Here is a 26,898-nt window from a genome sequence, read left to right as displayed (position 1 = left end):
GAGCAGAGAGCAGACACTCACTCCCAACATCTGTTCTTCCAAGGGTTTTGCCATCATAGCTGTTAAATCAAAGTTTGTTATTTTTGGCTCTAAACCATTCCCTGCTCAAACTGGGACAAGCCTCAGCACAAGACAATTTAGCCACCACCTCAGCTCTGCTGTGCATTTCATTAGGAAACCTTCCCCTCTATGCTCTGCTTCACAGAAGTAACTCCAGAGTCAGCATGCATTCTTGGTTGGAAGTAGCTCAGCAGTCCTGATGTGCAAGTGTCCAAACAAAAGACAGAAAGGCAGCAAACACACACATACACACTCAGCAGAGATGGGAAAGAATGTCCTCTAATGGGGAACTTCTTCCTGTGCAACAAGAAAGAGTTCTACCCTCAGCAGGATTAACACTCGCTTATGGTAACACCCATAAGAACACAAAGGTGGGTCACATCTTTCACATATTCCTTTTGGAAAAGTAACTTTATCATTGGAAAACACTGGGAGAGGGGGATTTCTGTCTACTTCAGACACTGTTCAGAATGAACTTGATTCAGTTCTTGGAAGTCCAGCAGTGGGAATACACACCTCTGGAAGACATAGTCCTACCTCTTGTTTTGTTCCACTTCCTCCTCATTCACACATGTGTGAACATTCACACACATCCACTGTTGCAAAAGGAAAAGTTATTCAATTGCTATCAGCCATTAAAACAGGTCACTTCCCTCCTCCGAGAAAGCTGTATGCTGCTGCATGACATGGGATAAAATGCCACCTCCCATCAGTCATGGCTTCATTGGTTTAATCCCAGTTTAATAGATGATTTATCAGATTTGTGCAAGACAGTTACCTCTAACACAAAGGGATAAAATAAAATCACAGCAACATATACACACAAAACGAGATACACAAAATAGAGCTAAACTTATATACAGGTTATTAGCAGCTAGACTCTTAACTTCATTTAGTACATGGCTTTACTTACTACAGTTTTAGGCACAGAGAAGAATTTACCAGTAGGATATTTGCTATAATGAAGGGCTGCAATGGATACCTTGCTCCAAGTCCTCATTGGCCAGAAATGGGTTTATATAATGAAGATCTAACTCTCACTTCCCAGCGGTTGAGGACATGGCCCTGCATGAAGGATGAAAGAACATGACCCAGCTAATTCAGACTGCATTAACTTTATACTTTAGATATTAAACATCTACCTTATGTTTTTTTAAATAGGGTTATGTTACAGAGTTACTGAGTAGGCCTGAATTTCAATACAATTCGTATCAGGGTTGGTTTGGGGTTTTTCCCCCTTGTTTGCTTAGTATGGACTCTTAGCTGTAAACAACTCAAAGAAGAGCTGGCAAGAAACTATACAGATGTGAAGACTGCTTTGTACACGCTTCCCATCCATAATGAAGAATTTGCTTTAACAGGATTTAAAAGCACAAAGGTGATGAAACATTTACATTTACTCAGCAGGTTATGTTAATAAATTATGATGCAGCAGCCACTCCATTCCAGGCTGCACTGAATTCGGTGGTTGGGTGTGTTTTATGTGTTCCCTTGTCTTTCTGATTTAGGACTACATACTGAGAGGCCAGCAAGATAAGTATGTGCTGTACTCACAGCATACAAGCAGCGGGTTTTGTTCCAGCAGCACTTCTCACATTGGATTATGCATGCACAAGTGCTCTGCCAGGCTGAGGCCACATACTTTGATTACCGATTGCTTAGGTATAGTAAGCCTGTTGCAGTGAGGAACACGATCACCTACCCAGTGAAAAGGCTGAAAAGAATAAGTACATAACAGAATCAGGCAGATACCATAACACAATTCAAAACTGAAGCAGCAAGCAGGTGATTAAAATAACCCCCCCAAAAACCCCTTTAACTTATGAGGCAGGTTGAGAATGACGCAAAGAGTTTTCCTTCACGACAGCTTCACTTACAAGTACAGCTCAGCAAGTCTGAAATACTTTATCAGAACTACAAGCTTGTTTATCACAGTTATGTCAGAGCTCCTGGCTGAAGGGTGTGCCGGTTTCTGGTATAGCCACTCCCCTCCTCTGCTCCAAGGTTTACTACTCAGCTACTCAGGAAACAAGAGGGGGTTGCTTCAGGCTTTACAAAGTGCAGAGAGGGAGGTTTTTCCCTGTAGAAAACAGCCAGACCACTGAGAACTCTTCAACATGGAGGAATATTATACAATCTAAAGGGTCTGAAGTTTGGCATTTAGTTTTTAAATGGCTATTCTTGATGGGTTTGGGTGTATAAAAAGCAAAGGGAGTTTAAGATGGAAGAACATCTTTACCATACAAAAAAAACCCATCATACCAACATACAAATCTGGTTTGGGACCATCTTTAAAAGCAGCTCTACTGAACAAACACAAAATAACACCAACTTGGACCATGAGTGCTGTGCTCTTAACATACAGCTCTCCTGTAACTCCACTTAGCCTGAAAGAATTTTGGCTGTAACTGCTCTTATGCTTGGCAGGGCAGAAGCAAGTAAGGCTGTGAACAGAGGATTATTAGTGCTGCCAAACTACGGGAAGATCAAATGACACCTTTTAGAAGTAACAGAACTTCTTAACTACTCCCTGTAGTACAGCTACTGTTCAGAAAGTAACAGTTTCTTTATAGGAACCCCAAAAGATAAGATTTTTGACATAAGGTTCTCCATTTGGTACAAAGTTAACTTGTTCCTATGGCTACTCTGCTGCAAGATCATCACCAGGACAGAACAGTTGGGGTCACAGATTGTCAGGAGACTCTTTGGCCATCAGTGCAAGAACCGGCGCATGGTGCATATCCTTGGGGCTTGCTTATCTAGTGCCTTTCACTGGACACATAGGTTGCCAGAGCGTGACCAAGAAGCAGGCGTCTGGGAAGGAAGGTAGGACCTGAAGTGAAGCAGCAGAGGGATGCAGTCCCCACTCAGAGCTCGGGCTGCTCTGTTGAGAAGGTCAAAACAGAGCCGCCCTTTGTACTGTCTTGAATCAAGCGGGCACAAGGAAGCAGGAGACTCCATCACTGTAGGGAAGGAAGCCAAGCCAGATAACATAGGCCGCAGTCACTTCAGCTTTGACATTATCTCAAGCTCCCACAGACATACACACACGTGTGGGTGAGACAAACGGAGCGCTCTGTTTTGGCTGCAGAAAGAGCAGGAGGAGGGTTCACCATTCAGTTTGCTATGTACAACAATACTGCCCTGTACACTCCGTTAACACCCTGCTGTCTGCTACAGCATTAGATACAGTTCCTCTTAGTCACAAAGAGCAAGAGATGAGAATCTCTGTAGAAAGGAGAGCTGAAACCCTCTGCTGTAGATGACTATACATGGTGCCAGTCCTTCTGGGATAAACACAAGTGGTCATTCCACAGTGTCTAGTACCTCTTTAGCTTGCCTGAGGCAGAGAACTTCCCCTTCCTTATTCCAAATGGATCCCAGTCCTCTTGGGACTTCTCTAGCACAAAGCCACGCCATGACTTTCCCCTGTTGCCACAACATTCCCATCTGGATTATGCAGTCTCTTTCAGCAGTCCCAGTTTCCGAAGTGCCTCTCTCCTCGCTTCTTCTGTTGAGCCACGGCCGGAAAACTTCACCGTTATTCCTTGGGATCGAAATCCTGAGGGTCGAGGCAGTGAACCCGACCTCCTCCTCATATCCAGGTTTAGACTAGGCTGCTTATAATCATTACAGCTTTTTGCTGTGTTCTGCTGTGTGCTGCTGACCTTGTTAGCAGCAAGAGCTACCTCTGGTTTGATTGTTACAGTTTTGCCCATAGGAAGGAAAGGGCTGGGCTCGCTTTTTAAGACCTCATGGATGTTTTGATATCCATTGGGAACAACATCTGCCTGTTTGGGCTGCACATCAAGCCGCTGAGTGCCTGGCGCATGGTCCACTTGGTCCTGAGCTGTCTTTCCCTTAACTAGGCCAAGTTTTGTCAGGGCCTCGTATCGTGTTTGCTCAGAGGAGAGATCCCTTAAGGATGAACTTCTGTTACGTGACAAGAAATCATTCTTCTGCAGCTTCTCCTCCAGTTCAGCTGCCAGAAGAGCTCCTCCATTGATGTTGGCCAGCACCTGAGCTCTCCGCTCCTGGACGTTAACTGCTGCTTTGGAAATAGTCTCATTGAATTCTTTGCCACTGACATTTGTTATGTTGATGTTGCTGGGGAACCGATGCAGTTTGGGTGCAGGGGCAGGAGGGTGCTTTGGAGCCACAGAATAATCACCGTTGGCTACTGGGGTTTTCTTCCTGTCCGAATTCCCTTCCTTGAGGGCGCTGGGGAAGCGTGCCCTGTTCTCCGCCTGCTGCTCAGACATCTTCTGGGCCATGATGAGCGGGGTGGGGATGGAACGAAGCAATTTGGGATGCTGCACTGGAGGAGGGGGTGGAGGAGGTAGCGGAGGGGTCTCGGGCATCAGTGGTGGTGGTACAGGGGGAGGTGGGGGAAGGTCAGCAGGTACAGCTGGCTTCGGGCTCTCAGTTCTCCTGGTAGCATCCAACACTTAAAAGACAAAGCAGCAACATTAAGCCTTCACACAAAGCAAAATACAAGGCTTGCTTTCACCTAGGATCAGTAAGCATCAGTATTCCCCTCACCAAACTTTCTAACCCAAACTCAGCCCACATTGCTGGAGGAAACTCTAACTGAACTCCCAGCAATGGCATCTCATAGCAACACTGTAGTTCACATCACCATATTTACAGTGCATTCACACTAGAATGCTCTTTCTTCCACTCATTCACAAAACTGTGTTTCAGCGGCTGCCTCTTCTGTCAGTTTTGCAATTCTTATTTTTAATAAACACATTACATCCCATTGGACATACTACCTGATAAATCCATGCTCCAAAAACAGAGAGAAAACTCCCCATGGTGAGGACCATGACACTATCTTGTCACAAACTTACTGTGATAGGATCATGTGCCTTTTTCACACAAAGTAACACTACAGACAGTCTGCTGTCTTAAAACTCTTAGCGAAGGTCTTAAAAGTTCTTAAAGAGAAGCAGAGCATGAACACACTGATGAGCACCAGTTTGCCTTGCTGCAGTGACTCTGCATAACAGTTCTGTTACACCTCAGTCACCAGGCAGGGGCTGAGATAGCAGCCCAACAACTTAATCATAGTCATGACCTCCATAAGGTGAGGAAAAAGCATTATAGTAATAACAAGAACTTCAGGAATCCCGAGTCAAATTAAAATCATGGTCCTTACTGCTCCTGATGTGCAAGAGGTTCATCTGGAGGTAGTAAGGAAGGTACAGAATTCCTTTAGCTGTTCTAAGGAGAACTGGAATATCTAGGGCTGGGTCAAAGGGAAAACCCACACTTTCAAGCAATACTACTACCTGGTTCTGTATCTCCACTAGGAGGGCCTTCATGGTCACTACTCTCAGGTGTGGACTGTACTAAGTCAATGATATCTTCAGTCTCTGAATGACAGGACACAGTTTCTTCCGTTGATCGTGGAGACTGACAGTGGATGCCACTGTCACGTAGGACCGTCTCCTCCAAGTCATCTTCTAAGGCATCTATGGTTTCCTCAAAGAACATGAGGACATCCTGCACTTCATGAGTTAAGTATTTCAGACTCTCATCATCCTATGGGGAGAAAGGAAAAAAGCCAGAGATTAACACCATACAGGCAAGTACAGGTAAAAGTCCACTGATAGCAAACATAGAGCCCCTTTTCAAAGGTAGAAAAGGGCAGGATGAACAGGCAGCAGTCATATCAGAAACAGCTCCTGCTTGCTGTTTCATCCCTGCCCAAAGAGACACTTTATCCTGTACAATGCAGGAGAAAAAAGCAGAATATAGGAGTTTACAGGGCATTAGTTTTGACTGAAGAACAACAACTGGTATTTCATCCTTTAAAGTACCTAACTTCAGTTCAGCAAGCAAGCATCCATTTGAGTTGGACTGAACAAATTGCTAGAAGATATAAAAGCAGAGGGAAAACAGACCCACTAAATCTGTGTTTTTAGAAGGGTTAAGATAAGTTTCTTCAGGCTCCAAAGTGGAGTAAGCTGCTTCAGTTGCTGTGTCAGGTTCAGGGACAAGGCTTGGGGAGCAGCATGGGAGGGAAAAGGTACATTTGGGACAGTCCAGCGAATAAGCTGACTCCCTCTTTGCTCCAGACCAAATGGGACTTGCCTTCTAGAGGCAGATTTCAAGGAGATGGTGTCTAAAGATTTTTACCTTTGAGTTACAGAAAGAAAAAACTTAGAATAAATAGTGCTATGGAACACATCTTCATGAAGTGCCTTGGGCTATTTTCTCCAGCAGGAAACAATCCTGTAGACCACGGAAGTGATAAGTAACCACCTGCGTTACCCAGTCATTTCTATGAGTCACTTCTCTTGATTAACTTGATTAACACATTATCACTATGAGAAACTAGGCAGCAATGCACAAACTCTTTTCCCTCCACCTACACCCTGGGAAACACTCACTTTTCCAGAAGCTTGGAGATGACAAAGAATGATTAGGAAAGGCACTACATTAAGACAATGGATACAGGAAAGACATTTCCCAGGAGAGCTGTGTAAGTTCTGGAATGTAATTATTGTTCAGAAGTGAGGTTTTCGCTTTTCTGGGCTGAATTTCTTTCCCACCAAGGATACACTGGAAACTTTGCCATCAGTAAGTTAGCAAGAAGGCACCAGCAAAGCAGTACAAGACAGTTTCCCTTCTCATCTCTACTTCTCACTTCTCCAAGGGCATCTAATTGTGCATATAGGCAAGGTAACAAGGCTACTTCTCAATGGAAGATTGGGAGAATTTAGGTAAATCCATTAAGGTATGCAGTGCAAATACCCAAGAGGTAGACATGTTCTTGCCAGGGCAGCACAACTTGCTTCAAACTCACCGTGCCTGTTCAGATCATCTTACATTAGATTGAACTGCGTGCAGCTCTACCTGTTAATTCAGCTCCTTGCACAAACAAAGCTTTTATCCCCATCCTCAGCATTAAAAATAAGAACAATGCACCTCTGTAGAAAAGCAATGCCTATAGATTAACAGCTATGAAGTGCTGCATTGTACCATGTGGCAGCTAGTATCTAAGCACTCCAAACACTACAGATGAGAAAATAAACGCTTTAGGGCTCTTGGTTGCCTTCTGCTGTGTGGCTTGTAGAACACTTGCCCTGCGTTTCATTCATTTCTTTACAGCAGACAGACCCAGCCTTTCAGCCACCCTTAGTTCAGACACTTCAGGGCAGGTTCTCTTATCTGTGGCTGCAATCATGCAAACACAGCAGTCTGCAGTCACTGCTGGCAAAGTTTTCTGTCAAAGCAGAGCACTGGAGTCTTGTTGAAACCAATTCTGTGTTCCCCTGCAAGAGGTTCATGCTGCAACTACAGTCCTAGAGATTCAGACTTACTGGCATAAGGGTGAATATGGGCTAATGGCTGAGAAAGGCAGAGGTGCGGGTGTTTGTAACTTAGTCTTACCATCCACAGTGCACTGTCAGAGTAAGTAGTTTACTCCAGCTTGCAGCAAAACTGCTACCAAAGCTTAAGTTTTGATGCCATTTGCAATTGCCTATTTAAAGGACTAACTTCAAAGGCTGACGTATTCCTCAGCTCGCACCCACCACATGGCAGAGCTCCCTTTTCAAAGGCCAAGGAAAGTTTTACAGCTGCACTTGAAAAGTCAGACACAGACAGGGCTTTTTCTTCTCTTTTTTTCTTTAATGGATGTTGCAATCTCCTTCCTTCCCCACCCAAATACTCATTCAGCTGCTATGTGTAGCAGGCAAGAGAATGACAGGAAAGGAGCTGTTGTTAGGTAGGCACTAGCTGGAGCTCGACGGGACTGCAAGAAGCTTTTGTTGTGGGTGAGCTCATTGCAAGAGCCCACTTCCACAAACAATTGAAAAGAGGGGGTTGTGTTTAAGTTCATAGTGGGCAGCATATCCAGAATGTGGAGAAGTACAGAAATGACTGCATCACACTGTTCATTTAAAAGAACTGCTCCCACATGAGCTTAACTCCTTTGATCAAGAGCTCAGTAAAACAGTATGCAAACTGAAGCAAAGACTTTCAAAAGGCCTTTCTTCCATCCTTCTATTTCTGTATTGTCAGACACAGTGTCTTCCCACACCAGGTAAGATTTGCAGGAGGATGGGTCAGCAGAGCTCTGCCTGACTTACCATTCCTCATGGATCTTGCTGAAACAAGCAGTTTCCTGTTAGATGAAGGATCTGAAATGAGTGACCATCCCTTTGCAAATACATCTGTAGTAAAACACATACCTAGATGTGAAAGGCCAACCTCATCCCAGTTAGTACTTCCACCTCTTTCCTCATGCAGTTTCCCTTCAAGATGACCAGTGTCACATTTCCTCAGCAAAGGACAGCAGCCCTGGCGAATGGGCAGTGTTATGGCAGGTCACCATACTGAGATGCAAGGCATCCAACCTGGCTACAAACTCCCCCAGGCAAGGTATGTTGCAGTTTGTGAGACAAATGGAATTAGTCCCATTTTACACATAATAGCACAGTGAAAATAAAACTTGCTCAAGTTGGTCAAACCAAGGAGCTCAGAGATGTAAAGCAAGCAGTGACTTGCTTTACCAGTGGTCTCACAACAGTAGTGTATTATAAAATGCCCACTTGTATTGTGATATAGTAAAGCTTTCAGAAAGGTGGGAGGAATGCTATAGTTAACAGGTGCCAGTTTCAGCTCAGGTTGCCACGTCTATTTGTAATTAGCTCATTTTCCACATACTCCAAGGACTGGCACAGTTCCTCCTCCTTCTGGGCTGGTTTTCCAGTCCAGGCCTTCTTTCTCCTTGAAGAACCTGTGTTTTACCAGAGTCTTTTTAGCTACTCAAGTTATTTGCCTCATACTTTCCACCAACTCTCTACTCTTAATACACAAACACATCTCCCAAAACTAAATCTCACATGCGATTAACACTGCTGACTCTAATGCTACTGTAAAAAGACAGCCTGAATTTGAAACTTGAACACTGTGCTTTAACTGAGGATTAAAAAGACTGCTTGGACAGAAGAAATTTGGGATGCAAACAGCTGAAATAGCTGAGTATGCTCAGCTGGCATTAATATTTTAGATCTCTGTGCAGCCAAACATTTCCTGCTTACGCCAAAAAGGAAAGAGTTTGTTATGACAGTGTTTGGTAGAAAAGAGGGGAAAAAAAAAAAGAAACAAGGAAAAAGGGGGGTGGTAAAAAAAGAGCAAACTGTTTCATAGAAAAGATCCCTTTCCTACCTGTTCAAAACAAAGTCTTATTAACAGAGGCCCACAATTTTTCACCTGATCTGAAGAAATTCTTCACATTGCATTCAAACCTACTATCGTAAGCCCAGCACCGCTTTGACAGAAGCAGAACAGCAGGGAAAGCCACAAGACATCTGCAGTGGTTAAAAAAAGAAACACCATTCTTCTGATCACTGCTAGAGAACCAAGCAGTCAATTAGCAAAATACCAGGAGAACACCAGATTCAACTGATTTGTCATCAATCACTTGACAGTGCCAAAGACTTAATAGGCACAGTTCCATGGGAGAGAAGTGAGTGGATGCTTCTCAAATAAAAACATGAAGGGAGCAAACTATTCTAATACGTAGTGGAAAGAGACCAATGTAGCACCACTTAGGCCCTAGGCTAGTAACAAGGCAGGCAGTTCTTGCAAAAAGGGTGAAACAGAAAGCTGTGAATGCAGGAACAGGACCAGAACAGGTACAAAAGCTTCAGCACAGACGAAAAAGGCAAGTACCTCCGATTATATTTGCAGAAAGGGGAAACAATGGCTCATACTGCTGCATTGCTGAAATTGGAAGAAAGTGAATTACAGGTAAGAACATGAACTACCATACAGGATCAGCACAAAAAGCCCACAGCTCAGTAGCCTGCCTTCAGCCACCAGTAATGCTCAGGTCAGGGGAACAGGACTGAGGGGAAGAGTAGTGCTGTCAGTTGGATGGATCTATCTTTTTCTTTTCTACACCCTTCCAGTTCACAGCAATACATGGCTTAAGGACTTCCCAGTTGCATCCGCATCTGTGAACTTAATTGCCCTTAATGAGCTTTTCCAGCATGAATTCATCTTATTGTTTAAGCCCCTGTAAATGGCTGGCACTCAGCATTCTGTGGCAATGAGTTCCATAGCTTAATTGTGTGCTGTGTCAAAAAGTACTTCCTTTACAAGCCACTATCTGATGATTTTGATAATACCACTTCATTTGGTGAGGAAGACTATAATACTGAATGCTGTTTTCTTCAGTTTATTAACATAATTGTACCTGTGTGCTTCCTTATAGTCAGAAAAGCATATAATCCATAGGTCCTAAGTGAGGGAACAAATCATCTAGAAGTATTTAAAAATAAACTTAAGTCATAAACTGATTAAACTATTCCTAACCTACTTTTAAAAAAGCAAGGTAAAGCAATGCCAGATCTACTGAAACTCTGAAGACAGCTCCTTGGTTATCAGAGTTAGGCTGATCAGCTTATAATTTCTTCTTCCCTTTAATTTCTATGTTAGAATAACAGAGAAAAATTGGGAGACATTTCAGGTAACAGCCACTAAACACTTCTTACAAAAATCAAGCCATTTCACACCAATCTTATTTCTCACAAGAGGAGTAGTGACTTGGCCAATAGGTATAAGCACAAGTCGTCATATATCTCAATTTGAAGGCTTTATGACATGGCCCCCAAAAATACACTCATAGATGAATAAGGAAACTATGCCTGGATGAAGTTACTGCAAGGTATCATTGTTACTGAGGGGCAGGGGAGAGACTGCTGGTTTTGAAAAGTATCATGATGCATCATAAATTGTATAATGAAACAAGACAAGTCCTAAACAGATTTATCCCGACACCTCTGAACTTTTGATGCTTCACTAACAGCAGACAACTAACTTAGTATTTGTTAATACCCTTCTGCTGGAGCACATTGCTGCAAGAGCTGGGCAGGACAGAATGAGACCTTCCTGAGCCATACAAGTGTGCTGGTATCACTTATTCAGCTAAAACCCACATGAATATAGAGTGATGAGAAGTGTCTTAGTGGCAACACAAGTTGCAGGTCAGTTTAAGTGGTATAAAGAGGCCAAAAGAGCTCAGCTCAGGTATGCAAGTGTCATTCTGGGATATATTAACCATGATGAAATAGCAGCACATCCTCATTTGGAACACAGAGTTCAGATTCAGTCACTGAACTTTGGAAAGGATGCAGCCAAACTGGGCAGGGTCCAGAACAAAGCAAGGAGTGCTCAGAGTGTAGCTGCACAGGAAGGCTGGGAGAATGGAGCACATTATGCTTTAAAACAGGGAAGAATGAATGGGTGGTAGGTAGATTCAGCCTGTATGTATTTTAGTATAGAAGTTCACCACCTACGTCATTACAACAAACCTCTAAGCACACTGAAGGCAAGGCAAGTGGAAATTTGCTTTCACATTATAGAAACCCTAATCTAAGTATTCCTTGAAAAGGAGCGAAGTACAAAGAAACCACCTTGGGAGTTCAGGATCACTTATCAGTGAGGGTTTCAGAGCAGAGCTGCCCACCTGCTGGAACAATCTTCACCTGCCACATCCTGCTTTGAAACAGAAGGATGCAGCTTGTGCACAGAGTAAATTGCCTTCAGGATCTATATTCTCACCAACACGTTTCACAGCAAGGTCATTCCTAGGCTCTTTACCCTACTTCCACACTTACGGTCCAAAGCAAGCGGTCCTCCAGCCCCAATTCCTCTCTACTGCTGGTAGGAACAATGACTCGTATTTTTGCCAAGGCATACTGCTTCCAAGTCATACCAATATCAACTTCAAGTGGGTAAAACATAGCACAGCACCCTCCACACCCTGTAAGGAATGGCTTCCACCTGCCCAAAGACAGCTGTATCCATAGAAAATAGCAAACAGTCAAAAATTCTTCTCATTTTTGTGTGTATTGTTATTTGGCAAGGTCCTTAGGCATGGTGAAAGATCTGTAGTACAGTAAAGCCTGCAGAATATCAATATCAAGGGGAAAACACATTAATTTATCAAAGGGGTATCTCAGGACTTTCCCTTTACTGTACCTAAAGTGCAGCTCAGCATCACAAGACTCTGCACACTCAAATTATGACAGAAAAAGTGACAGTGGGCTAACAGACAAGACGGCCTTTCCCAGTAGCTCCTAAAACCACACTAGAATCCCAGGACCTCTTCAGAGAGGCTGGGGCAAAGAGAGCAATATAATGCACTTAAAAGACAGGTCTGTTGCATTTGAATTAGCTGTACTGATCAAAAAAAAAACAGATAAAGGCCATAGCAACTGTAATTTTTAGGCTCCAAGAAACATCATAACTACAAAATAACCAGGACAACCCTCAGTTAAATGGCTGAGTGTGTGAAATAAGCTACTGAGCCAGTTCAGACTACTTACAAGATACTTGCTTTTCCTGTCTATGTAACCAGTGTTCAGCATGTCACCTGAAGGTGCCTGGTAGGGACAAACCATCTTCAGTGACTATGTGTCAAGTCTTAGAGTCACAAAGAAAGCTTGTTTGAAGAAATAGCAAACAAAATAAGCAACATCTATTTAGAACCATAGGTATCTGCCTATTTAAGCCACAAAAGAGACATTTGACCAAATTCTGGGGGTCACCATTACCCCAAAAAGAGTGGTGATGAACTCTGGTGTTAACTGAGGATCTGTCTGAACCAGGGACAAAAATGAAATCAGTATCACCACAGCATGATCCATTGAGAACAAGAACTCACCATCTCTCAAACCTACGACTCAATAAAACAAGTTCACATACAGAAGGTATAATACTGAAGTCATATCAACAGATCCAAGGCACTGATACAGCTTATTCTAAATAGCACAGCTCACTTCAGGTACAACCACCACTGTCTGCTATGATTTCACAGGCAATACTATTGTCCTAGCATCTTATTCACACCCAGAAACCAAAGCAGTTACTCATGGCTAAGAGTAGATATACAGTACAATTACCAGAGTGAAGCACTGAAAAAGAAGGACTGGTTTTAGGAAGTTGGTCTGTGCTTATTAGTCAATGGAACAAGTCAAATTGCTTCTAAAACCCCGAAGACCTAGTTTTATCTCTGAATTAAGTGTCCTTAAATTGCTGCAACTGTATTTCACTGCAAGTTAATTCTCACATCACATATCAAGGAGTGTTATTCAAGAGTGGGTTTCGGCAGTCAGAATTGCCAAGGAGAGCAGAGTTGGGGTTTTTCCCTTCTCTCTGGATAGCACAACTGGTTGCATGTATCAGGAAGGTACAACTGTCACATGCTTTTGTCAAGCATGTCTATGGATACCACCTTCAGTAAAAAAAAAACCCCAACCAATAGAATATATGTTCAAATTAACGTCTTAATATACAAGAGCTTTTATGGTTATAGAAGTTGGTGTGAGATTAAAATAAAGGCCAGCATTCCTCCCATCTAAAAGTAAGCTCTTGTCTTCAGCTGCTGCAGTAGATTTGGCAGCATAAATCCAGACCCAAACATCTATCATTTATATGGAAAATTCTACTGCAATGAAGACAGGACATCAGCACCTTGCTTTCCATTTAAAAATAAATACATTTGGCTTTAAGGACTGCAATTGTCAAAGATTAACTAAAAGCACCCCTGTGCAGGTAAGAAGCTGAGACGTGCCAAGATTAAACTGAACTGACAACAGCTGAGTGGTAGGAATCACTTGCATGGAATTTTAAAACCTTTTTGGCACACAGCAATTCACGTCCATCATCCCTAAACTGACAACCAGTTCCACAGCAAACAATGCCAGCACAGACACAGAGTATGCAAGGACAGCCAACAGTCAGCCAAAACAGCTCTGAGCAGCCAGCTTAGTCTAAAGTTGGTCCAAGTGTTTGTCTCTATTATCACATCCCTAGGTTTGAATTCCACAGATGCAATACAAAGGTTATATTTAGTGACTAGTGTAGTTTGACACCAAGAAGCTTAGTGGCTCTTTCTTGTAATCAAGTAGGAAGAAACCTACAGCTGTACAGGCCTGTCATAAAAACCACACTGCTATACTTCTCTCCTTTGTATGGCCATTAAAAATACTAAAACAAATGAAAATTATGAATTAAACTTAATTCTAAATTAGAATCGTAAATTAGACAACTCTGACCTTCCTTGCTGCGTCTCTAGGTGCACCAACACAGAAAAGTGATACATTAAGAGAAAGGTAAGTCTGCAATTACTTCCATTTCCAACTTGCGCATCCAAAAATCTGCCCCTTCCTTCCTCAGAATTGGTCCAATATGAGATCATTTGTCTACAGTTACCTATCCCTGCCTTCTCATTAGGCCAAAGCTGCTGCATCTTCTGAGCTTTTACAACAAAACTACTGAAACAGGAAGTTAAGGTCTCCAGGAGCATGTTCCAGCAACGAGCTTTTCCTCTTACAAATCCCCCGATCCCCATGAGAGCTATAAACCCCATGCTTCTAATAGATAATTGCGTAAGGATATAGAAAATATTTGAAGAAAACTGCTTTTTATCCTGAGGATTTCTAAAGCCTGTTTCAGTACTGAACAGACAAAAGCTGTCAGGCATAGGAACAATCCTTCCATCAGATCACAAAAACGAAAGATGTGAGCAGCACTGAAGACTTAACTACTATTTACTCAATCACAATTGACAGTTTCCTTCACACTCAGTTCAAACCCAGCCTCAAACTCAAATTGAAATTATGCTTTTATTGAAAGGCATTTCCATTCCCTAACCTGTTATTCCATGCCTGCTAGCTGTCAGCCATATCAGTCTAGAACGTGCCAGAAGAACAGTCATGGAAGGGAATCTGTGGCACCAGAATTAAAATCATTGGTACATGCTTCACTTTCTTCATGCATGAACTCAAACAAGACAGACTAAAGGCTTCTGGAATTTCTTTTGCTGATGCATAGGTCTGATGGGAATTGCCTAAACCTGAAGCCAGCTTTTACTCCATCTATAAATTACAACATTACAGAGCAGGAAGGGATTCCAATTCTAGCTGATGCATCATCATCTGGGTTATCACATGATGCTATCTACTTAGACTAAGGGAATCTATGTCATTTTCTGACACAGCAGACTCAAGGTGAGGCTGGACAAACACACTGATTTATACATAGCCTCATTACTTAACAATGATTCTCTCAAGTGGCCAGTCTCACACCTGCTACTGCAGCTAAGAATAAACTGCATGAAAACATGATTTGATAACCTGAAAAACTGGAGTCAGAGCAATGCATACAATTAACTTATAATTCTGCATCAAATGAAGGTGTAATCCTTTAACTAAGTGTAACTCCCACTGTAATTCTCCAAGATCCAAACAATTTTCATACAATAAACATCATGCTCTAAATACCTAAGCCCAAATGAAACACTGGGCTCCCCCACAACATTTTTCTAGCACAGATCAGAAGCAGTTAAGGGACTACATTTAGTAATACTCATTTTGTGTTTTAACTAGCAGCACAAGCTGAAGGATACAAGCACGGTAGTAAGAGATGTATTTTCATTAGAAACAACAAAAAAGAATTATCTTTAGAATTACCTCTAGTTACCAAAAAGCTCATGAAGTAGCACAAAACCACTGAGGTATATAGATAAATACAGGTATCAACTTGCTAACTTATTTTTACCATGTATTCTTTCACAGAAAAATTCACTCCAAGGAAGCTATCAGGGAGGACAAAGACATGAAAAGCCTAATTTCACATTAAGAGGATTCAAGTTTACCAGATTCCTCAATTAAAAATGAATGTTTATCAAATGGTTGCAATGATAAAAACCATATACAAGGAACCATAGCTGCTTTCTAGGCTTAGCCTGTCACAGTACAAACAGTACTGCTGGGTTCATTGCCTGAATCATCCTGATCATTCAAAAAAAATGCAGCAGTGCATCCTACTCCCTCAATTACTCACATACTATTTAAATGGCCACACACTCATATTCACTTATGTGAAGACACCTTTGTTTATGGTGATGTACTTGTTAGTCAGCTAATTACATGAAGGTGGAATAAGCTGAGACTGTCATTCAGTAGTGTCAACAAAAAGCTTAAGCATGAAACACTATCCTTAAGTTCCTTTACAAGCTATTTAAAGTGAGGGCAGATGTATCGGTGGTGGGCGGACCAAGGAGCCCAACCTAATGTGTGCTCCTTACCACCATCTCTGGTTCTCTGGCAGGAATGGTCAGAGAGAAGCACTCTCCAAGCTCTCAGACACAATCAGATCAGAATAACAAGCTGTTGTACCAAATCAGGATAGTAATTTCTGGCCTTAAAGTTTGCTAATAACTAAGACCACAAGTAACCATTTAGGACCAGAAATGGCAAAAATCAATGCTTAAATAACACAAATAATCCTGTGATGTAAACAAAGCTACTAATGTAATTTATATCACTCAGCATAAGGCTCATTAAACACTTACCAAGGCAAGATTTCTGCCCTTAGCTTGGCTGCCACGATTCTCTGCACTGCCACCCCTCTCCATGCTCCCACGTGTGTGCTTTGGAGAGCCTTCAGATGCCATTTCAGGAGAATCAGAGAGGAGATTTCCAGGCATCACACTCTCTTCATGTATCGATCCCGATGCAGCGCAGAATGCCATCAGCATATTATGTAGGGCTGCTAACTTTATTCATTTCTGAAAACAGAGAGATGAAAACGGTGTTACATTTAAATCTGGTTTTAAAGTACTTGGAAAGGAGTGTAAAATAAGTAATGAAAACAGATCCCACACAAGTTAATAAAGGGCATATCTTTATGTTCTGAAGCACACCTACCACCTATGGGCACCTTTTAGAAGAACTGGTCTTATTCTAGAAGGTTTCTTTAAAAATCCAGCATAGCAAGGTTCTGTACCCCATCTCATGTGTTTCCAAACCAGATGTCTCTCAGTTACAAGCACAGACCACACATACATACGCATCCTACAAATTGGGTTTGTGTTTCCCATTAAGACACATCATTAAGAGCAATAAAATCCCATCAGCTGAGATACCAACTGACCCAGTTCAAATGTCTTCATCTTTTATTGGCTTTTTTGACAAGTACTCTATTTATTTGATCACATGAGTGAAATAGAATCCAGTTCATTTCCTAACACTGCTGTAGTTAACTTGTGTGTTACTGAAGCAGCTCTATGCCAACTGCTCCTGGTGAAAGATCCACGAACAGAACTTGGTGCCATTTTTGCACCATCATGTTACACAGCAAAATTGCATTTTAAGGCTACAGAGCTTTTATTTCACTCAGCCATGAAGAAACAGTGCTTGTACATTTGGAAGATGCTTAATGGAAGAGATGCACACCAGTGCTTACTGGAGCAAAAGCTCCCAGTTCAAGGTATCCTAGTGCTCAGTTCTGTAGTACCTTTCTGAATTGTTATCATCTCCCAAAACACTCTGGCAGAATTTCTTGCTTCATTCTCTAAGTATCACAAAGACAAAAGTCACCCTTTTGCACTAACAGCACAAACATGGGGTGTGTGAAAAGTAGGACCTAGTTACTTTCTCTTTTCCATACATTAAGACTTCCCTTGCAACAAGAAATTGCCTTGTTCTTTAACAATCCATCTTTTCACTCACCCTGCTTGTGACCAGGAAGCAGAAGCTGGTTCTGAAGTACCACGTTATATGCTGGGAAGTTGATACCATTACCCTGACACTTTCCAAATGAAATGAGATGGTCCTGCTTCCCAAGCGCTTCTCCCTTTATTAGGGTTCAAGAGGTGACATGAGAAGCAAAGTCAAGTCTGCATTTCCAATTCAATCGGATTACTTCTCCTTCCTCCCTACCTGTCAGCTGAAGGCTGAGAAACCAGAGCCTCCCGGTAAGCTGATTAGTGTTTCATAGCAGAGAGATAACATCTGCCAATACTGAGCAACAATTCCATCCCACTGATCCTTTCCTCCCAGGAGAAGGCTATGACATTACCAGAGGTACATACAAACACTCCCTCATCTATGCCGTAGCACCAGCATGTGTCGTGTGGGAAGGCTCCCACACAATGTAGCTAAACATGGGAGCACAACCCACATAAACAGAGCACTGGATCGCCACAATAAAAGCATCTGATAGCTTTTCTGATGAACATTAGGTCTAATGATTATAATTTAGCCTTGCCTTTATATAAAAAGAACATTCTTCCTTTCTTCTATTAATAACATTAATAATAGATAAAATCCATCTTCAGGATAACAGCCTTTAATAATGCCACAGGGGTAGAAACATACTCTTGGTCCTGGTTTTCAGAATCCCAAGCCAGGCAGACATGAAAGCACTGCAGTAGCTGCTGTACCTCTGGTTGCCACATACAGGCTCAAACCAAAAACCTGTGCTGCTGAAAGCTACACTGGAAAAGAGCAGCCTGAATCAAGAACATATCCTGCAACCACAGCTCCATCTGCAACAAACTCCGTGGCACTGAACAGCTGCATGCAAACACACACACAAGAAAACATACATCGTTTTTAGACTGCAACACAATCAGTGGAGATACTGGTGCCTCTGTAATGCTACACACAGAAATACATAAGTATGTATTTCAGAAGGCAAAACTATCAGAGAAAAACTTAACATCTCAAACTCACAAAAAATTCCCACTGATTTTGGATTTCATCCCATGACTTAAGGTGATGTTCAGATGGAAAACTATTCAAATGGTTGGACTTGATGATATTACAGGTCTTTTTCAACCTAGTTGACTCTATGAAAACAAGTATTTTTCTAAGGAGGGACCAGCAAAAGCCAAGTACTGATATCCAACATAACATATGTATTACTTCTCATCAGCCCTTTTAAACTGCAGCACCAGTTTTTATCCAGCTGCCCCCAGTACAAATTGGGCATGCCATGTTTGTTCAGTCCCTCAGGGATTATTACAGACAACTACTAGATCTTCAGAACTAAACTCAAAACTGTTCATGAACATTTTATAGACTATGAGAGGTCATAGCTCCAGATGACAACAGGTATCATAGGTAAGACCCACATTTAAAGACTAACCAAATTAAGATGTTAATCCCAGCCATCAAGAAGCCAATGACCCAAAACTTTGATGGAGAAGAATGTATTTAAGAGTATTGTTCTGCGTTCTCCAACAGCAGAACCAGGTCTAAGCTATCTGCTCCCAGGACAGCAGGAACACCCAGATTCAGTAGCAGTAAGCACTAAACCCACAAGTTCTAAACAACAACAAATAACTCTGCTTCCAACAAGCTCCTGTTATTCATTTTGGAGCTCAAGCTCAGATGTTACACAAAGCTCCTGAACAACACATAAAGGCAGTGAGTGCCACTGGTTAAGAAGAGCCACCCACACAGGATCAAGTAGCAAGCATTACCACACTGGTTCCGCTTTTGAGCTGTAAGCTGTGGCTTCTTTGGAGGTTTTATTCATTTCAGAAAGGCCTGTGAGCATGTAGAAAGGGCATGGGGGGAAATCTTTTTCCCTTCTCTCTCTCACATAACCTTTAACACTTGAAGGGCACACATCAGTAAGATCATAACCCATTCATATATATTATTTCTCCCCTTTTCTGTGCTTCTTGATGCTTTAAGTGAGAAGCTCCTACATATCTATACAGTGCTTGGTGCAGCTACAGCTGGTGTGAGGCTACCCTGCACTGCTGCAATACATACACAGCACACTTTACAGACAAATCCCCCTCCTATCTACGGCTATCACAGAAGTCCCTTCACCCTTTTTATGTCCCCTTTATTAAGTGAATGACTGTGGATCTAGGATAGAAATAGCAAAAAAACATAATGAATTTCAAGATGACCCCACTGCCTGTTTCAGTGGGATTGTCTAGGTAACAAGCAAGGGTTCAAACACAAGGTACCCATCCTCAGAGAGAGCAAAAACAGCAAGATGACAGGCGGCTGCTCCTGCTGACCTTCAGAGATGCATTAAATATGAAAGTTGCTCACAACAGGATTACTTGCTTGGTCTATTCAATGCATTAGGGGAGGTTTTGCCTGGTTTAAGGGAAGTGTGCCTGTACCATCAGGGATTAATGGAATAAAAAATTCAGATCACAATACAGGAGTGCAGAAGTGACAGAAGCAGGCTATTTGGAGAGAAGATCACAAATATTAAATCAAAAAGGTGTCTTAAGGCAGCTGTGATTCTATCAGCTGAAATTATCTTGGTTACACTAGAGCTAGCCTTATGAGATATGTAAAACAGTGCAATTCACATATCATGTATAGCTGTCAGAGAGCAGGAGCAAGAAACTGAAGTTAACATTGAATTTTACCTCCAAAGATTTAATTTTGCTTTGGCAGAGGCACATAATTCAGAGAGACTGTATTAAGTTGCCATTGAGATAAGCCTATCCTTTTAAAAGGGCTATTTTTGCTGACTAAGATCACCTCTTCACTGAAGTTCAATGTTAGCATTTACAAGGAGCTGTTTCTGTAGTAGCAGGAAAAATTGTTTAACAATCCTATTCGAGGACAAGCTTAGTAAGCAAAAAAAAAAAAAAAATTAAAAAATCAATCCCATGAAAATGGAAGGCATTTAGATGCTAAAGTCAAAGGTTCCATAAGCCAGGAGCCAAAAGCAAGCCAGCCGACAGCATCATGCCATTTACTGCACAAGATATTTAAGGTAAGCAGAGCTGACAATTTTTAGACAGTTATCATACATTTTTAAAGGGGCACAATATCAGTCTCTCCCTCCTTTCTCTATACATAGAATTTCCAGAATGCTCTTTACATGAAAGATTTCTTAAGCTAGATTTCTAAGCCTGGACTGTTCTCTGGGCATCATTACACACACTTTTCTTGCTCTCAAACAGCTTTTGCTTAGTGCTACAACTGAAACAGAAGAACTGGCCAGTGAACTTTCAGGTTTAATCTCAAAGTATCTGTATACAGTCAGCTGTATACAGATATACCAGTGCACACAGTCAGCTCTGCGTACATCATCAGCTGTCTTGTATTCCATGGCAGTGCTGGAGTTTGGAGAGTTAAACATCTGGAAAAACACAACTGGAAGTGCTCTGAGGTTACTGAAGTATTCCATGGAATAGGGTTTGCAAAGATGATAGAGGAGCAGATGAGAGACCTCCATCTGCATTAGCCTCTGACAGCAGCAGATGCTGAGGGAAGAGTATGTAAAACAAGACAAGCATTCACATTCCTGCATGTTGTGGTCAGGAGACCACAGGGCTTCCCAAAAGAGGCCAGCTATTTGTGTCTAATAACCTGATGATTTTTTCCTTATATTAAGTGCTCCTGCAACATACCTTTGAACCTGCTGTACAAGACCACAGCTAAACTAAGACCCACTGGCTTATGACACATACCTTCACTGAGCCATTGCTGCTACAAGCTCCTCAAAACTAACTGATCCAGTGTGGTGGATGTATTTCCTCCTTATGAGCAGAGCTATCAGCAGCTTTATTCTTCTTTTCTTCTTCGGTGTATTAAATGAGGAGTAAATGCTTGAGCTTTAGAGGTAACCCATGTCCAACTCTTGTGATATACAATAAAATTTAAGCTTTTTGGTAGAAGAATAGACTAAGTGACAGTACTGCCTACAAAGGGGAAACCTGCACCAGGGCCTCAGCACCTTCACAGGGAAGAACTTCTTTGTTATATCTAATCTAAATCTTCACTCTTTCAGTTTAAAGCCATTCCACCTTGGCCTAACCCTACATGCCCTTGTGAAAAGTCCCTCTCCAGATTTAGGCCCCCTTTAGGTACTGGAAAGAGTCAAAACAAAACTGAAGTAACAGATGACAACCTCTGATTTTTTGGAACCAAGATAAACCAGAACTAGCCAACATAGTTAAATTCTGACTTTTCTTCTCCATGTCATAATTGTAGATGGTTATGATGTGCTAATGCATTTTATTTTGATCCACATTCCTTATCTGCTCATGAACAATCCTGTCTGTCTGAAACAGTTGTGGCTATTTAAGCATCCAGTAACCAGGAAACGGTCCTGCCTTTGTTTAGGGAGGGACTGTCCCAATAGCACATCTAGCCAAATAGAAATGGTGACCACTAAAAAGAAAAAAGAACAAAAATAGAAACACCACTCCCCCAGTCTGTGAGAGCATCATCCTCTGAACAAGAACCAGGCCAACGGCATCTTTACAGACACTTTCTTGGGCATCAGCTCTGGTTGAGATTCTCAGAAGGGGTGATGAAGTCTGAACAATGTTTAGCAAAGTGGGAACTTAGGCTACCACTCTACCATGAGAATACCCCAGGACAGACATGCAACTACAATCAAAGTCACTCGAGTGCCAGCAACCACACAAGACTCCCAGAATTCAAGGGAATTTAATGCAAAGAACCCCAATATTCTGTTTTAAACTTACTGGTTTCTGTGGTGCATTTGTGACAATTCAGACCTTCCCCTACAGGCTACAAAATCTGTTAGCTTTAAGACTAAGAGGACTAAGAGAATCTTTGTTGTAAGTATAGAGGCTGGACCCTCAAGAAATACACTGAATGTCGTTCATACAACTCACACTAGAATTTGTGAGAGCTGCCAACAGTGAAATAATTAATCCTGTGTACATAAGTTTTTAAAAGAGCTAGATGGGCAAGGCACCAATTCAGTAAAAGTCAAATCCAGATGACTTCACTACAATGTTTCATCACACACTTAAACAGTTTGGTGAATTGGATCTCAAATTATATGTAGCAACCACTTAAAAAGAATGGAAACAATCACAAACTAAGATTTTCATCACCTAAGTAATAAATCAATTATTACCCTGAAATTTCCAAATCATGCTTTGCTCAGAAACAATGCCTAAGGTCACGCCTTTGACAGTGTTAATCCATGCCTCAAGATAGCAGAAAAAGAGGGTTCAATACTGTGCTTCATTCTTAACTGGTCTGTCCGGGTTTTCAAGAACAGCTTTATTGGTTTAGGTTTTTTGGAGACCCTATACTTCAGAAATTGTATTACCTACTGAAGACAACCAAGGCAACACAAGACGAGAGCCTAGATCATTGTTACCTCATCATCCTCTCTGGAGTGTTTGGGAAATACTGCTTACAGTGGAATACTAATGCAGGATTTGATGATAAGTACACTGGTCCACTCTCTAGACACAATTTAGCTAGCAAAAAAATAAATGGTGAGGTATATTCTCATGCATCTTTGCCTTATCCCTTGGAAGGAAATTGCTCCGAGCTCGTTACGTCAATCACAGCTTCAGCTGAAGCCCATTGCCTAAAGCAAAGGCCAGTGGCAAAGGCTCACATCCAGCACTGGTAGCTTAATCCACAGAGAAAGCCTGAAGCACTCACATTCCCTAAGCACTGACATTGATAAAATCCCTCCCTGCCCCAACTAAAATAAAACCAAAGCAGGTGACAAGTAGTTACTTTTATTTAGATTAAGATCTTACCCAAGGACAAACATAAGGCTCTCACTGGTTCTCTCCAGTTGAGATTTGATGGCCAGCATCTGCTTAGTGGTAAAGCTACCTATGATACCCAGAGCTATCTAGGCCAGTATCATGCATCACAGCATCATACAATGCAGTATCATACATCACATCCACATTTAGACACATCCAGCTGATGGCTGAGTTCTCCTTTGATTTCAGATGCCCTTATGCAAATTTCAACAAGGTGAAGTGTCCAATTCTTTTAAAGTCACATCTTTTTGCACCTCCCCTGTTAACATCAGGGTGGTGCTATCTGTGACAGCCAACACTTCAGCAAAATGAAATGCACATAAACAGTTTCAGGCATGGACTCCTCTGTAATTAGTCAACTTCTGTCTTCTTAGAGGTGTAGCATCACTGGGGTTTAGGGTTTCATTATGCAAGTACTGCCACAGTCACAGCAAAGGTGAACTAAATCCTGTTTTACAAAGTATTTAAGACAGCAACATGATTTTCAGCTCTGGCATGGCTGTGTCACAGTCTCACAGCTGCATGTTAGGCTACTTTCCCATGTTTCTTCTAGTGACTGCTATGCTGGTAGAGGGAGGAGGGTAGCAGACATCCAAAGCACAAAGCAGAGGTGTTTACTTTAAAAAGCAGCTTATTTAATGCTCATTTCATTCCTATGTGAGTACATAAAGGTCTGCCTGCCCAAAGCAAACAGAGCTGAGAACAGCACTGGCAGAAAACAGCAGTCAAGTTTCACCCTCAACCTTCCTTGGTACAGGGATAATCAATACACACCCACTTGAAAAGGATCTCTTCAAGCAGTTGGTTACACCGGAAATGAAAATTCCTTGCTTTCATTTTTTAATTAAAAAATAAAAAAAAGAGAGGAGGGAGGCCTTGGTAAGGTGTTTGACACAGCCTGCCTGGCTGGCTCTGAAAGCCACATTCATCTCCTCATTTATTTTCATGCTCCAGTATTTCAGAAGGTCATTCAGCCTGAGCCTTGTCAACTGCTCAGGAGCTAAGTTGTTCCAGTTACTATATCCAACCAGCAAGCCCCTCTGCCAACATTCTTGGTTAATATTTCTCTCAGAGGCATGCCGAGAAAAAGCAGTTACAACCAACAGGAGAAGAGGTTTACTATTGACAAAAGAGATGCAATATAGAATCTCTCTGTTCCTTTCCAATGTTGGGCATTATTTGTATTTCCAGGCATAAAAATTCATTTCATTCACTCACCCTGTTATAAAAAAACCCAAACAAATCCTTGATAAGAAAGACACAGCTGGAAAAATGTATTCAACTTCTGAGAAATAATGACTATCTTCATTTTTTGGAGATGCCAGTGAGCAACTTCTTTTTTCCTGTTTAAACACCAGCTCCCCCCTTATACAGCAGTAATTACTGCGAAGAAAGCGAAAAAGCCACAACCACTATTCTTCATAGTAGTACCTGTACAAATTAGTCCATGTGCAGCACTCCATTAGTCAAGGATTTGCAGAAAAGTCTTAAAATAAAACCTCTTTATTAGCCTAAGCTAGAAATTGTGAAAGCTTTTAAAACTAAGACTTACGCTTTAGGGTTTAGAAAGAAGCGTTTCCTCCTGTGCCCTTCATAAAAGGAACAGGAGAGGAAATAATTGTTACTTACACTTCTGACGCTTGTTATAGCTTAAAAGCCTTGCAAAGTTTTCAGAACAGAAACATCCTGCAAATTTCTTTCCTTTCACCTGCATCCCTGTTCCCACAGGAATCATCTCCTACCCCCATGCCCAGGACCAAGAGCACCAGAGCTCTGCGTTCAGCTCCTCTCGGTGCCACACTAAAGCATAAACTACTCAGGAAACATGCCACTGAGATCCTGCATTATTGAAAATCCCGGGAGTGCTTTCAAGGCTGTTGTTTCTCTCTCACACACACACTAAACCTCGTCTGAACTACGTAGGATTATGATCTTAATAAGAGCCAACCATCTCACACATACCATCACCAGATGGAAAAGGCACCTGATAGAAGGCAGGGAAAAGAAGCGTTTTGAACTAGAATCTGCTGCTGTTTACGCCGACGTTTTTGCTAATGCCAACATTCAAATGCAGACAGTCAGAAAACAATGAGGAGGAGTAAGGCATCTCTTTCCCATCACCCTTAGTCACTCAGTCACACCATACATCCAAAGTTTAACAATGTACGGCTACGAAACCTTTCCTTCGCTAAGTTGCCAGTTCAGACACGCAAATTGCTTTCAGACAGGATATGAGGGGGAAGAACAAGAAATACAAGGGGAACAGAAGAAAAATAACCCTTCGCATAGCTCAGTACCGTGAAACTACGCCTCGCCCGCAGCGGGGAAGCAGTCAGTTACTAACTAGTAGCCTTTCTCCGCTCCGGTACCAGCCGCTCTCCGCGCTGGCAGAGCTGCGGGAAGCAGGTCCCAGCCCGCAGCCCCAACCCGGGAGAGCAGCGGGCGAGAACCAACACAATGACACGGGGCAGCCGCCGTCCCGACCGCTGCAACCGTCGACAACGGGTGGAAATCGTTAAAAACCCATTAGCGAGCAATAACACCACAACTGAACCGTTCCTATCGCGGGCTGGCGAACGCGCGCAGAGCTCCGCGACCTCACCCCACAGGCTGAAAAAGATAGAGAAGCTCAGGAAGAAGGTCGGAGCTCATCGTTTCACTCCAGCGGCTTCACTCGCCGCCAGCCCCGGCGAGACGAACGCTGAAGCAGAGGTAAAACAGAAGCGAAGATCCCCTCAGCCCGAGCGCCGAGGCTCCGCACAGGGCAAGGGGAGCCTGCACTCACCGGCTCCAAGGAGCAGTCCTCTCCCGAGTAGAGTGAACAAGCACAGCGGAACACCGGCAGCAGGTAGGGGTCCGAACCCCGATCAGACACGGGCTCCGCCGCAGCCACCCCGAACTCATGCGCACTGCGCCCCGCCACCACCCACGGTGGGCGGTTAAAGCGGCGGGCGCCGCGCCGCGCCGGGGCGGGGTGGTTCAGCTCTGTGAGGGGAGCGGCGGTTCGGCAGGGCTCCGCCTCGCCCGGGCGGGACGGTCGCTCTTGTCCTAGGCTCTGCGGAAAGCAGAGGTCGGTACTCCTTCGTCTGAGGTTACTTGCAGCGCGGTCTGCTGCGAGGGGATTTGCTATGTTGCCACAGAACCCCCCACGGTGCGCGGTTTAAACGCGTGTCAGTCCGTCCGTGTCTGAAGTCCCCCCCCCGCCCCAACAGTGTGCGCCGGCCGTGGGTCTCCACAGCACCCTATGAGGGCGGGCAGCCATGGCGGCCCGCGGTGGGTGAGGAGGAAGGCGATACCTTGGCTTCGTCTGAGAACCCTGAGGTAAAACCCTTCCCGGGCCGGTGGCAGGGATAGCCCCGATCACGAGGGATCTGTGGAGGTTGTCCTCTCACTGAGCTACTGGGGAATGTTGAGGGTAAAATAGGTGAAAAGTGGCTGTCTCCTGTGAAAAAACCCCTCTCCTGCCTCAGCCTTCCTCTTCAATAAGGAAA

At 42.8% G+C, this 26,898-nt stretch overlaps 1 protein-coding gene across 2 annotated transcripts; it reads right to left on the bottom strand.

Annotated features, from left to right (window-relative positions):
- Positions 1-776: 776 nt before the first annotated feature.
- Positions 777-26,228, bottom strand: PROSER2 (proline and serine rich 2). 2 transcript variants are annotated; one of them, XM_061368091.1, is made up of 4 exons: positions 26,193-26,228; positions 16,442-16,657; positions 5,352-5,607; positions 777-4,507 (listed from the first exon to the last, which is right to left on the bottom strand). In XM_061368091.1, exons 2-4 carry the CDS (start codon positions 16,625-16,627, stop codon positions 3,516-3,518), a joined length of 1,434 nt encoding a protein of 477 aa, XP_061224075.1. In that variant the 5' UTR covers positions 16,628-16,657; positions 26,193-26,228; the 3' UTR covers positions 777-3,515. The 2 variants fall into 2 exon arrangements, with proteins under 2 accessions (XP_061224075.1, XP_061224076.1); XM_061368092.1 differs by having other exon boundaries at positions 5,355-5,607.
- Positions 26,229-26,898: the final 670 nt, after the last annotated feature.

The sequence above is a fragment of the Neopsephotus bourkii genome, unplaced genomic scaffold, assembly GCF_033783945.1.
Source record: "Neopsephotus bourkii isolate Nb327-2 ecotype Australia unplaced genomic scaffold, CSIRO-AGI_Nbou_v1 NB_1423, whole genome shotgun sequence".
Taxonomy (NCBI): domain Eukaryota; kingdom Metazoa; phylum Chordata; class Aves; order Psittaciformes; family Psittacidae; genus Neopsephotus; species Neopsephotus bourkii.
Note: the sequence above shows the minus strand (reverse complement) of the source record. Positions and strands in the feature narration are given on the sequence as shown.

Coding starts and splice junctions, on each gene's coding strand:
- PROSER2 (XM_061368091.1), bottom strand. CDS start 16,627: ATGCTGATGGCATTCTGCGCTGCATCGGGATCGATACATGAAGAGAGT. Junction 5,608..16,441: donor AGGGCAGAAATCTTGCCTTG/GTAAGTGTTTAA, acceptor TTCTCCCCATAG/GATGATGAGAGTCTGAAATA. Junction 4,508..5,351: donor TGGAGATACAGAACCAGGTA/GTAGTATTGCTT, acceptor TTGTCTTTTAAG/TGTTGGATGCTACCAGGAGA.